Raw genomic sequence first — 13072 nt, forward strand, 5'->3', positions numbered from 1 at the left:
TTTACTGTGCAGGTGGCTGAGCACTGGAACAGTTTGCCCAGAGCTTGTGGATTCTCCTTCACTGTAAATATTCAAGAACCACCTGGCAAAACCCTGTGCAGTGTGCTCTGGGATGGCCCTGCTTGAGCAGGGAGACTGGACCACATGACCCACTGTGGTCCCTTCCAACCTGACCCATTCTGATATTCTGGAATCTACTATGTATACTCTAATTTTAAATCCAGATATTAAGCAATTACCTATGCCAGTTCCATTTTATAAATTAATACATAATGTTTTACTAACAGCAGACATTACCTGGGAAGTTTTCACACAATACTTCTATAGGAGTTGCTCGTTTAGTGTCTCCAATTTTCTGGTAACGTTCTTTTAATGTATCAGCCTACGATAGAAGAACAAAAAAGCTTTTGAAGTTATACAGCTTGCAGACACACATTCAAAAAAACCCAAACACGTCAATAAAAGCTGATGATCTGAAAATAGGACAGAGGAAGATATCAAAACCCACTACCTTTAAACCTTGCCATGGAAGACTTCCTCTGAGAAAATACATAAACATATGACCCAAAGCTTCCAAATCATCTCTTCTGCTTTGCTCTGAAAGAAAATGCAAATATTATTAGAAATTTCAATGTGTGTAATTTTACATTATATTTTAAAAACTAAGCTCCAAATTATATAAAAATAATTGTTAGGTATAAAGTACTTGAAACCAAACTGTGCATATGGGGGCGTTCTTGTATACTATGGACTGCCTTAAGAACACAGCTAAACCCAGAAAAAAAGCAGGGGCAAACTGCAGGTATACTCATCTCAACAGCACTTTAAGCAAATGATCATACTGTAAAAAATCATTCTTATTCTAAAACACATTCGACCCTTAAAATTGCATTTTAATTCTGACCTTTTTTTTACCTATTATTTGTGAACTTGAAACAATTTAAGAAAGCTTCAACAGAATTAATTTTTCCTCTACAAAATCATGGAGAAGATGGTGTTTTCTTCAGGGACTCATTATGGAATTTCTGAGCCAAAGGTAGATTGAAGAAGACTCAGAAGTACTATTATTTGAACAGAAAGCAGCATGTACCTTCAGCCTGCTATCAAGTCTAGCTGACATATGAGCTTTCACAGAACACAATGCCTGGCAAAGCTACAATTTTTCATCTGCAGTAAAGCAGTGGCAGTCCTTCAAGAAGTTCACAGAAGGTTAAAGAAAAAGGAAAGTAACAAGTAAAACACAGTGTATTCAAAGTTTTCAAAGTATATTTCACATAGGTTTTAAATTAAATCCATCATTCTTGGGAAAACTAAAGGTTATAGAGAACAGTGAGTCTTTAAATTACTAGCAGAAAACAGATCTTTTATTTTCCACCTAACTTCATTCTGTATTGCTGTTGAAAGAAATGTTACACATTGTAGTACGTATTGTAGTAAGAGGCAGTATTTAATTCTACACTTGACTTTGTCCCTGACACAAAGAAGAAAAACAAAATAGTAACATTGTTTCTACTCGATATTTCACAAAACAAAATCACTATGCTTTGATAGCAAGAGAAATGGAGCAGGAAAGTAAAAGAAAAAAATTTTTGTTTGATTTTTTGAACACAGAGAAGTCAACAAAGCCAACCTGGCCCTGATCTGATCAACAGATAATATTGCCATAAATATATTGAATCTGAAGAACAATTTTTAGTTTTCGTATAAATAGAACAACGTACTTACTATGCTGTTTCCTAGCCCTATCTTCTCATTTGAACACTGAATAAACACACATTATCAAATGAGTAAGCAAATACCAAAAAAAGGATGGTGGTAAGATGTAGGCTACATCTAGGCCCTCACTTCATCATATATCTGCCAGCCACATGAGGCTCTTCCAGTGATTCCTCCTTCACTTATTTCCATGTTTGCAATTCCCTTGCCAACACTCTTGTGTTCACTTCTCCACTCTTGTTGTCCACTGCTGCCACTTGTCTCAGTGAGGGAACTCCAGACAATTTGGTCCTATCTGAATTTCTCTGCTGACCCTACAACATCCCACTTGCTGACCACATGCTATCCTGATACAATCTCATAGGTTAAGAAGAAAGCAGGAGTAAGCTGCAAAGTTCTACAGGTTTCAGAGCGTGAAAGAAACATTAGGTCCAATTGCTGGCAGAAATCCTGTGCTCTTTATGAGGTAGGGTGAACATGCAGAAAATCACTACTTCAGGGACAGCACTCCTGACAGACATCTCATGCAATGCAGCGCGTTTCATGTAATGCAGATCAGTGCTAAGATGGTGGCAAAGCATACAAGGATGTTGAAAGTGTGCAACAGATGGTCCACCTCTGGGCAACACTAAGGTATGGCCCTTAAAAATGTACTGGAATGTTCCACTTGGTCTTTGCTAAAGGACAATAATTCCTCTCGTTCAGTTAATTTCTATGAGTTATGCCGATGAAAAATTAACCTTTTCTCCTTTAAAAAACCAACCAAAGTAATAGCATCTTATTGAAGCAATTGCTCTTCTACAGAGAGTCCTATCTATGAAACTTTTAATCTTTATTATTTCAAATTAAGGTGTTTCATGGTGGTATTTTGTTGGGGTTTTTTTGTTGTTTTGTTTTGTTTTTTAATAAGATGTGGACTGTTGGCAATATTTCTGTAGGACAACAGAAATTTCTTTGGGAACTAGGATAGAACATTTAAATTCACAATGCCCTCAAAAATATGCTACGGGAAAGGATTTTGTGTTTGTTTTAATTTGGGGGACAGGGATTGTTATTTAGAATCCATGCAAGTTCTTCACTGATCACTTTGGAATAATTAAGAAACAGAAGTCAAATATCCTTTCCTATGGAAATTTTCAAGATGAGCCTGAGAAACAAGAAACCCAAAGACTATACTGCTATTATTCAAAGAAGGACATCCAAAAACTGGAAAAAACTAGCAGTGGACTAGCTGGAAGACAAAAGGATTTCAAGCATCAGCTGGAGGAAGAGCTGCTGATGTATACAGATCCTATTGTATCACATTTTAAAAAGATTGAGAGGATATGTTGCCTAAAAGGTAATACAATCATGAGATAAAAAATACACAACAAAGTTTTACGGCACATGGTTTCCTCTCTCTCAAAGAGATCACCTGAAGCTAGCTAAATTGGTAAGAAATTAATATTTGGTATTTAACTCATAAACTACAGACAATTATCTCAATTCAAATAGGCTGATTTAAATAAAAACTAGAGCTTCATTTAGCAGGCTATCCCCAGAAATTATCTTTTTTTAGCATAAACACTTAAGTAACCATAACACAGTTTAAACAACAGACATTCAGTCTTTAGTAAGCATCCAACTCCCTAAAGGAAGTTTAGGAAAGCTTTAGCAGTAGAAACATATTATCTGTTTGGATCAGAAGACACAGTATTAGTTACTGAGAAGGTGACATGGCTAGATACAGAGATGGGAAGTGATTACCTAGCTTGAACTTTCAGTTCTTAAAATTTAGCAAAAATAAATTTGAAGCCCAGAGTCTGTACTCTTACTAAAAGTGACTCGATTTCATTCAATATTATGAGAGAAGAAAACCTTTCTTCCTGAATAAAACCATGAATCCTGAAGTTAATGATTCTGATTTATAACAATGAAGTTGCATGCCAATTTTATCATAAGCACACATTGTACACCATACTGTTGTCTTAAGAATAATAGAGACTGAAAAAAACCCTTTATTTTCATTTATACATTTAACTAAGGGTGCAAAGACTCATTTATTTTTTTATTAGAAGCACTGTTTCATATTACTGTGGATAAGGTTAACTTACACAGGAAAAGGGATTTATCTAAAACAGCTAAAATTCTGCCCTGAGGTCCAGTGATAATTCAGTGAGTATGAGAAGGAAAACACCAAACTTCCTAGAAGGGAACCTAGGTCTGGGAAAGGACTTCATCCTGAACCACTGGCTCATAAAATTTTAGGATCAAATGTTTATTTTTCTTGCATTATTTTTCTTTATATTACAAAGGAGTCTGGCCCCTACAAGTGATTTTCAATCTAGAACATATGAAGGTCTGACAAGAGAGCACACGTATTAAAGGTAGGACTGGGGTTCTCCTAATTTTGTTTGAGGATAAGCACAGTTTAAAGAAATTGGCTTTATGTGGCTTTTCTATTGGCATTAAGAGCGGACCTGCTTCATTCCCAGAAGAGTTTCAAGTATTCATTGTATGATAACTAACCTCTGTCTCTTCAATAATTAAGCGCTACCATGAAAAGACCAATACAATCAAGAATATGGGTTGTTCCCCAGAGACCTTTACAGATGGCTAGATTAGAGTAAGTTATGACTCCATGCGACTATACTTTCTGTAGTCAATAACTCTGACAACACTTTAAGACACTGTTTTTCTGAATTTGGGGAAATCCCAAAATAATTACCAATTTATATATCCAGCAAACACAGAAAATTGAAGGACTTTTATAGATGCAGATTTTTGTCTTCATTAACCTCCCAGTCAGAATCTACACTCTCTGGAATCTCACTTTCCCTTCCCAAAAATGAAGTGAACCGGAAAAGAAACACAGAGTAATTTTATCCCTAAGAGAAATTATCTCATGGGAAGGTAGGGCATCAGCTACATTCTAGTAAGGGCTGCAGAGTATTTGTATTTCCTTCAAACAGCTCTCTGAATAAAGCCATGTTATTCTTCACAGAGACAAAATACCTTCTATTCCGTATACAAATTCCCAGCTTGGCACAAAACTACCAGAAATCCGATCAAATGTCTCTTCTGAAACAAAAGATTACTGGCTACAGCATGTTCAGTAACTGTATCTTTTCTATATGTACCTTAAAAGAGTGAGCTTTGGTGATTTTGTGCAAGTTTTGATTATGCATTTAAAGTCTTTCTAGTAGCTATGCATTTGTTATGATAGTTTTAAATACTATGGATCCTTAAGCGTACTTTTGATTCAAGAACAAAATCCTTCCATACTCATATGCACTAACAGATAAAGCTACAGTTCAATAGAGACATACTCAAAAGTAAATTGTAAGAGAATGCAAACCTGACAGTCTCCCTGTTTACTGAAAACACTTATTTTTAACAAGGGTCAGCTATCAGATCATTCAAGCAGCTCAGGAAATTATCTACAGACTAAAAATACCACCCTAAAAAATTGTCTTATTATCACTATTTTCAGTGCAACCTGTATCCTATATGCCACTGTCTCTGTAAACACAGAGCTTGAAGACCTTCAGTGTTCTATATGTCTCACTGCATGAATTTAAAGATGTACTACATTTTTAGAGGAATATCACAGAACATAAAAAAACTGTTGGAATAGAAGGATTCAGGCTCTTTAGGAAGGAGAGGCAAGGGAGACCAGGAGGTGATGTCACCCTCGATGGCAATAGCCAGCTGAGTGCATGGAGTTCTGTCTGGGGATGGAAGAGGAGCTGACCAAGAGCTAGTGGAGAAGGAATGGGAGGGCAGGGTTAGGCAGCCACAGGCCCCCCAACCAGGAAGACTGAGCAGCTGAGTCCTTGTAGTGGTGCATCCCTCCCCCACCCCTTCCAGGCCTGTGACCTGAGAAATGCTCATTAGGTCTCAGCTTTGACAAACAGGACCTGCGCTCAGCTTCTCATGAGTTTAGCAGAAACACTCTGCTCCCAGGAACTCCTGCTGTCTAACAAGCTCCTGTTTTCTTTATGAACAGCCTTGGAAACTAATTTTCTTCCTTGGGTAGCATAACATCCCTTTGTCATACTTTACAAGAAAGAGTGCCAACCCACACTGTGGTCAGGATGAATCATTGTTATGATTAAAGCCCACTCTCTTGCGACCATATAAACAGCGGTCCAAAACGAGAATGTGTGAGTTCTTCTGGACTGCAGAAGCTGTGTCCAGCAACCTCCCTCTGAGCGGGGCCTCTCAGAGCCCACATCTCCCACGTTTGCTGTACTCGGAGGATTACTGAACAACAATGAATCCTGGGCCAATACCCCCACTCCTCAAGGCTCAACTATTCACAAAGAGGAGATGGAAAAGCAGAAAGAGTGTGTATTTCACTGCCTTTGAGGGGAATTTTTCACAGGTACCTTGCACTGACTCCAGGTGCATAAATGTACACACACACATATGCTAAAGCAAATTCTGTGAGAAATACAGCTCTCTTAGATGTTTAAGTAGCTTGGATATCAAAGTAAGTTAGGCCTGTAAGTAAGGTTAAGTAGTAAGTTAGGTTAAATGCTGTTAAGTGTTATTCCTGTGTTAAATTGTTATGTTTAAGGTATAAATTAAGTTTAAGGCATAAATTAAAGCTGAATACTTTTGAGTGCTGTTAAGCTTTTAGGCTGTATTACTTTTCATCCTTGCCCTCACCCTCCTTTTGTCACACGCACCTAAACATACACACGCGAGCACACACACACCCCCTCCCCCCCAGATCATTTCTGTTTTGATTTATTGGATTTTGTTGTTTTTTGGGTTTTTTTCCCTTTTTCATTGGTGTGCCTTAACTGTCCAGTAATTAGCAGAGTGAATCTTGCCAAAGAACTTGTCCTACTGTTGCTTAGTATGAAATCAGATTTTTACTGATACCTTTGCTGATGATTTTTTAAGCAATTTCAAACATGCGTTAGCAACAGTCATCTAAGATATCCAGGAACCGCCTCCTGTTTGTTCACAAGCCCTGGTCCTCATGAGGGACTTCAATCATGCCGGTATCTCTTGGAGACAAGGCAGCAGGGCATCAGCAATCCAGTAAGTCATCAATGATGATAACTTCCTTCTCCAAGTGACAGAGAAGCTAAAAAGAAGAGGTGCTATGCTGGACCTTGTGCTCACCAACAAGCAGAGGCTGGTGGGGAATGTGAAGCTCAAGGGCAGCCTTGGCTGCAGTGACCATGAAATGCTGGAGTTTTGAGATCCTAAGGGTAGTGAGAAAGGAGCAAAGCAAGCTCAGTAACCTCAACTTCAGCAGAGGCAACTTGGCCTCTTCAGGGATCTGCTTGGCAGAGTACCATGAGATAAAGTTCTGCAGGGAAGCAGGACCCTAAGAAAGCTGGTTAAAGAAAAAAAAGGTAGCATACAGAGAGGGGAAGAAAGGACAGGTAGTCTGGGAGGTGTGCAGAGAAATAGTCTGAGCAGCCAGAGATCAGCTTAAGAAAGCTAAAGCCCTGATAGGATTAAATGTGGCCCGGGATGTCAAGGGCAACACAAAAAGCTTCTATAAGTATATCGGTGACAAAAGCAAAACTAGGAAAAATGTGGGACCTCTCCAGAAGGAAAAAGGAGACCTGGGATATGGAGAAAGCTGAGGCAAAAAATTATTTTTGGCCTCAGTCTCTCTGGCAAGTATTCCAGTCACATCACCCATGTCACAGAAGGCAAGGGCAGGGATTGGCAGAATGAAGAACTGCCTGCTGTAGATCAGGTAGCCCATCTAAGGAACCTGTAGCTGCACAAAGCCATGGAATCTGCTGAGATGCATCTATGAGTCTTTAGGAACCTCAGGTGAAGATGCTACCTATTACATCTGAGAAGTCATCACAGTCCAGTAAAGTTTCCACAGACTAGAAAAGAGAAAGATAACCCCCATTATTACAAAAGGAAGAAAAGGAAGACATGAGGAACTACAGGCCAGTCAGTCTCACCTCAGTGCCCAAGGTCATGGTGTAGATCCTCCTGGTAACTATACTGAGGGACATGGAAAATAAGGAGGTGACTGATGACCATCAACATGACTTCTGTGAGGTGCTGGATTATGCCCACTGAAGAGCAACAAAGCTGGTGAAGCATTTGGAGCACAGATCCTATGAGGAGCGGCTGAGGGAGCTGAGGGTGTTTAGCCTGGAGAAAAGGAGGCTCAGGGGAGACCTTACCACTCTTACCCTGAAAGGAGGGTGTAGCCAGGTGGGCATTGGCCCCTTCTTCCAAGGAATAAGGAGTACGACAACAGGAAAAAACCTCATGTCGTGCCACAGGAAACTTTAGATTGGATATTGAGAACATTTTCTTCACCAAAAGGACGAAGTCACAATTTCCAGAGGTATGTCAAAAGACTTGTAGATGTGGTGCTTAGGGACATGGTTTAGTGGTGGATTTGGCAGCACTGGGTTAACGGTTGGACTTGATGACCTTAAGGGTATTTGCCAGCCTAAGCAATTCTGTGGTTCTGCTTTATTGATAAAGCACCTTATTCCTGCCTGAGAAGTGTGAATGGTTTCTCATTTGCCATACTAACAGTTACACTTACAGTTAAACTGTAAGTATTGTGCAATGTTTTTATGACCAATTCAAAGAGTACCCTAATTAGTGATTACCATGCAGTGAAAAGCAACTGGCTTACACAAATTCAAACTAACTGTTTTCACTAGGAAACCTCTCTACAGCTGGCATAACCAAAGATGAGTGCTTATACCTTTTTCAAGGCGAATTTATTCATTCAATAATTACAGCTTCCATATTTATAAACCTCCTGTCATTTCTTTAGCTTGCTGGCATAACCCATAACTTATTAACAGTGTAAGCACTAAAAAAATAATCAAGAAATCAATATCATCTCTCAGCTACTTTATTATTTTATGTGCATTTCAAAGAGATCAGAAAACTAGCAAGGAAGCATTGAAAACCCATGTTGTTGCAACCTATCAGCTTTAATGTATTTAATAAGCACATCTATTTCCTGGACACCTCACTCTGCCATGCTATACTTATAATGTGAAAGTATTATGATACAAAAATAAACACCTCACCTTTCTTTTAAGAATATCTAACAAAGAGGACAATTCCCAAGACATGATCATGATGATTAAACATTTTTTCAAAAAAGATTATTCCCATAAACAATATTTCCATAAAGGCCAACTATATTTTGCACAATACACAAAATTTGCAGTTCTTAATTACTACAGACTAAGAAAAATTATAACTTAAGAACAAGATGGTTTATGACAAATCACAGCTCTTTCTGTACCTATAAAGCACACATACCTTTTCCTAAATGTGTATTTATACTCATGTATCTAGCTGTTCCTGTAAGGCTCTTGTGTTCTCTATACGGTATGTGCTTCTTTGTTTCTGGATCTACGTACTCCTTTGCCAAACCAAAGTCTATAATGTGAATAATTTGCTGGGTTTTGTTTCCAGGTCGTCCTATTAAGAAGTTCTCAGGTTTTACATCTCTGTATATCAAGTTCTTTGAATGCACATATTCCATACGAGAAATCTTCAATAAAAGAAAAAAAAGAAGACAAGAAAGTTTAGTTTAAGCTTCAGGTTGCCACATTAAAATGTGTTAGAAGCTAAATATCTTACACTGGCTTTACATTTAGAAGAAATAACTCCTCCTAGTATCTTAAGACCAAAGGGATATTGTTCTTAACAAAGTAACTCACAGTTAAAAGTCAATGAAAATTGTGCACTTCCCCAAAGCAGATACACCAGTTCGTGTATTGGAAACCTTCACATTGCACATTAGTCATGAATCTTGTACATAATAGAAGAACAACTGGCACAAGCATATTTTGTGTACATTAAAAGTAAAATCAGAAATTATGCCACCAGGCAGTAAGCAGCCAAGTTTGATGTACATCAATTACATATTAAAGGTATAAATGAGAGAGGCGCTGAAAGTTCATCACTATGCATATACTGTCCATTGTACCTGGACAGTACCTAATTTCTATCAAAATTTCCATATTCAGAAAGGAACAGGAAGTATCAATAATAAAGCTGATCTTTGGATCTGTGAGGTCTTGAGCATTTTAAAAGAAGAACTTGGTCATTTTGGCGGTAAGTAAGTTCAATGTGTCTGTATGTCAGTAGTTGGGAGGCCTGTTACACAATTACAGCCATGTTTTAAACAGCTATTTTTAACTTTCACAGGTAAAAATATCACTATTTAGGGAAGTGGAAATCTGGTAAACATGCACAGCGTTAATTGTTCTTCTTTCCACTTCCACCCACCCTTAGGTCGGAACCAAATAAGGAAATCTTCAAAAAAGAGAATAATACTTCATTGAATAATTTTGTGCTATAACTTCTGGAAGGATTTGGGGAATTTTTCATTTGTCTATTTGCTTTCTTGCTTATAGGAATGCCCAGGAAAAAAATATTTATGCTATTTAAGAGTCCCATAGTACAACTACTTGTGTGGGCTAAAGTTATTTTTATTTCTTTAAGGTTTTCTTTTTTGAAAGAGTATGTCAAACTAAAATTCACGATTTCAGGTTGTGTGCGACGAGAACTCAGAAGACACAAGTAATTACACTCAAGAAATTACTTGAAAAATTGGAACAAAGTAAATGAAAGTAACATAAAAACTGGAATAAAGTAAATGAAAGTAATATAAGAGTATTCCTGTTAAAACTGTATCACAAGTAGTTTAAATACCACCAACACCAATTTAAAACATAAGAAGTGCAAATCTAAGTGAAATAAGCATTTAAGCCATTGAAGACTGATTTAGTTATTCTAGTGAACACTCAAATTAACATCTATTCTACTTACCAACTGTATGGCTATCATAAGAACGGTTTTAAGAGAAAATGTCCTACCACACAAGTCAAATAAATCTTCCAGACTAGGTCCAAGTAGTTCTAGCACCATAGCATTATATTTGCCACATGGGCCAAAATAATAAACCTGAGGTATTCCATCTGTAAAATGAAAATACAAAGTAATGATAAGGGGTTAAATAAGATTAATGAACACACCAATAAAATTCCTACCCAATTTCAAGTTGATCTTAAGTTAAAAATACATTTTTCACATAAAAGCAAAAATAAACCTGATAAAAACTACAGGTAAAAGATACAACAGCAACACTGAAGATAGCCACAAAATATTTAATGAAATGGTACTATTACATATTTGACTTGTGAAAGATATGAAGATTTTTATAAAAAAATTAAAATTAGAACCTATTAAGTCTTGTAACCATTAATTGAGACAGGGTTTTAAAATGCTATGAAGAAAGGCTTAAATAAGCTCTTTTACAAAACAATACACTTAAACTAAACTTTTTAAATTAAGACTATTCCTACCTTTAGCATAAAACCACCTTATTATCAGAGAAATCATTTTAAAAAATCAAAAAAAGAGATTAATGAACCTGAGAGTTTAATGATATATTAAGTCTGGGCTTTATAGTTTTATATGAACACCTGCCTTAGGAAGACAGGCAATCCAGAAGTTTGAAAATATAAACAGTTAAAGCCTTATGATCCAATGCTACTTCCACCTTTTTGTACAATATGCACTGTGTGTCTATTTAATTAAAAATAACTTGGTATCATTGCTTCTACTCATTTTGTACTTTTTCACATGCAGAGGACATCTTCTTCATTCAGCAGAATAAATTTTGTTCACTTAAGGAAGCAAATAATTCCAGATTTTGTTTTTTTGTTCTTCAGTAGGTATCCTCTGTTTCATTTATTCCAAATATTCAATACTCTGAAAATGTATTCTTCTTTTCATGTGAGCTTTTTCTACAGTGTCCACTGTTACAATACAGAGAAGTACCAAACCTACTTTCAGACACCTCAATGAAACAATGGATTTCACCTTCATTCTCTGTAGGACGAACATAACCCTATCTCTGATTTTTCTGAGGTACATAAAGCCCTCAATTTTTGATACCTTACTACAGTGACACTTACATTGAGGGCTCAAATTTGTAATTGTATTCACTATAGCTTTGGTTAAAAAAAGAATTTTAAAAATATTGCGTCACCAGAACTAACATCAAATGAATGAACTGTTTTTAAGAGGTTTTTCACTAATCTTTTTTCCTACAAGAAAGAAGATCCCCTAAAAATCCAGTTTAACTGTTCATTTTTCACACGACTTGAGCTTAAATTTATTTTTAAATATGTATCATCACATCTATATACTAATATACTTAAAATGCATAATCATATGCACTTCAGAAAGATTTTACAGGAGTAGCTTATTGCTACTAATGAAGAAGCATAGAATATATCACATTCTGTGTCAGAATATGGTACAAGATAGTGTTCTTCAATTTAAAAATATCATCCTGAGTTATCAGATAGACACTTAAAACACTCAATCTTCTGATTAGATGAGAATTCCAAAACATACCAAAATTGCGTTTAACATGTTATATCTTCTGCACTGCATATGGAGAATCCTATCTAAAATTACCCAAGCAGACAAATAATTTGATATTAACAGTTCAAAGTACTAGAAGTTAGGGGCTTTGGTTCTTAATCAAAGCCCTCTTAGTGCTTTCGCTTAAAAGCAATAAGCAAATATCATGCTGCTACTTACATTCTTTCTTCACGTCTCTACATCTCCAGAAGTCAAAAAGTAACATGCTACTAATAAAAACGTGTATGAGGCTTTTATATATAGAGAGATAAATGTAAGCTCTTTCATATATGTTTAAGAAATATTGGTTAAGTTAAAAATGAAGAAACTCTAGGTTTTAGAAAATTAAGACTGCCCTATTTTGTTGACAAGATATTCCCCTACTTATTACCAATTAAGAGGATGTATTTTATTTCCATTTTGAATTATTCTGGCTCAAACCATGGAAGAATATAAGAAGGAAGTACTCAGAGCTTGTAAGATGCATCCCAGTCTTCTTGCTGTGAATTTAAAGAAGTCACTGGTCTTAGGTTTCTTGACCAATAATTAATTGGATTACCATTCAATCCTTTCTAGTACCTTGACAGATCTTCTAAATCATCTTTTTTGATGTCACTAAAAGTTAGATGTAACTTCCTACTCTTCCACCAAAGTAGAAATTTACTTGTGGCCAAAAAACAGATTCACTTATTCCCACTAAGTTACTTTAACATTTAAACATCTTTCCTTTCTAGGTTTAAAACTGAATATAGCATCTTCTTTTCCAGATATGAGTCATATTTGTTTATCCCTAGATATTTACACTTGCTGACAAGTAAAACACTTTCATTTGAATGCGCTCCATTGACTAAAGCAATCTACAATACTTGTGACTGCCCTGCCATATAATTGTAAATCTATTTTAATCAGTATGATTTGAGTCCTATTTTACTCCTGACAAAAATAAAAAGAGTCTTGACTTGGAAAT

At 36.4% G+C, this 13072-nt stretch overlaps 1 protein-coding gene across 8 annotated transcripts in view; it reads right to left on the bottom strand.

Moving 5' to 3' along the window:
- Nucleotides 1-13072, bottom strand: part of CSNK1G3 (casein kinase 1 gamma 3) — an 81019-nt gene that overhangs the window by 17927 nt on the left and 50020 nt on the right. For all 8 annotated transcript variants that reach the window (XM_069001234.1, XM_069001235.1, XM_069001236.1 and 5 more), the window contains 4 exons: nt 10501-10649; nt 8983-9217; nt 512-597; nt 298-382 (listed from right to left, as the gene is read on the bottom strand). In XM_069001234.1, the coding sequence (XP_068857335.1) occupies nt 298-382; nt 512-597; nt 8983-9217; nt 10501-10649 (555 nt within the window). The remainder of the gene's footprint in view (nt 1-297; nt 383-511; nt 598-8982; nt 9218-10500; nt 10650-13072) is intronic.

Source organism: Aphelocoma coerulescens, assembly GCF_041296385.1.
Source record: "Aphelocoma coerulescens isolate FSJ_1873_10779 chromosome Z unlocalized genomic scaffold, UR_Acoe_1.0 ChrZ, whole genome shotgun sequence".
NCBI classification, from domain to species: Eukaryota; Metazoa; Chordata; class Aves; order Passeriformes; family Corvidae; genus Aphelocoma; species Aphelocoma coerulescens.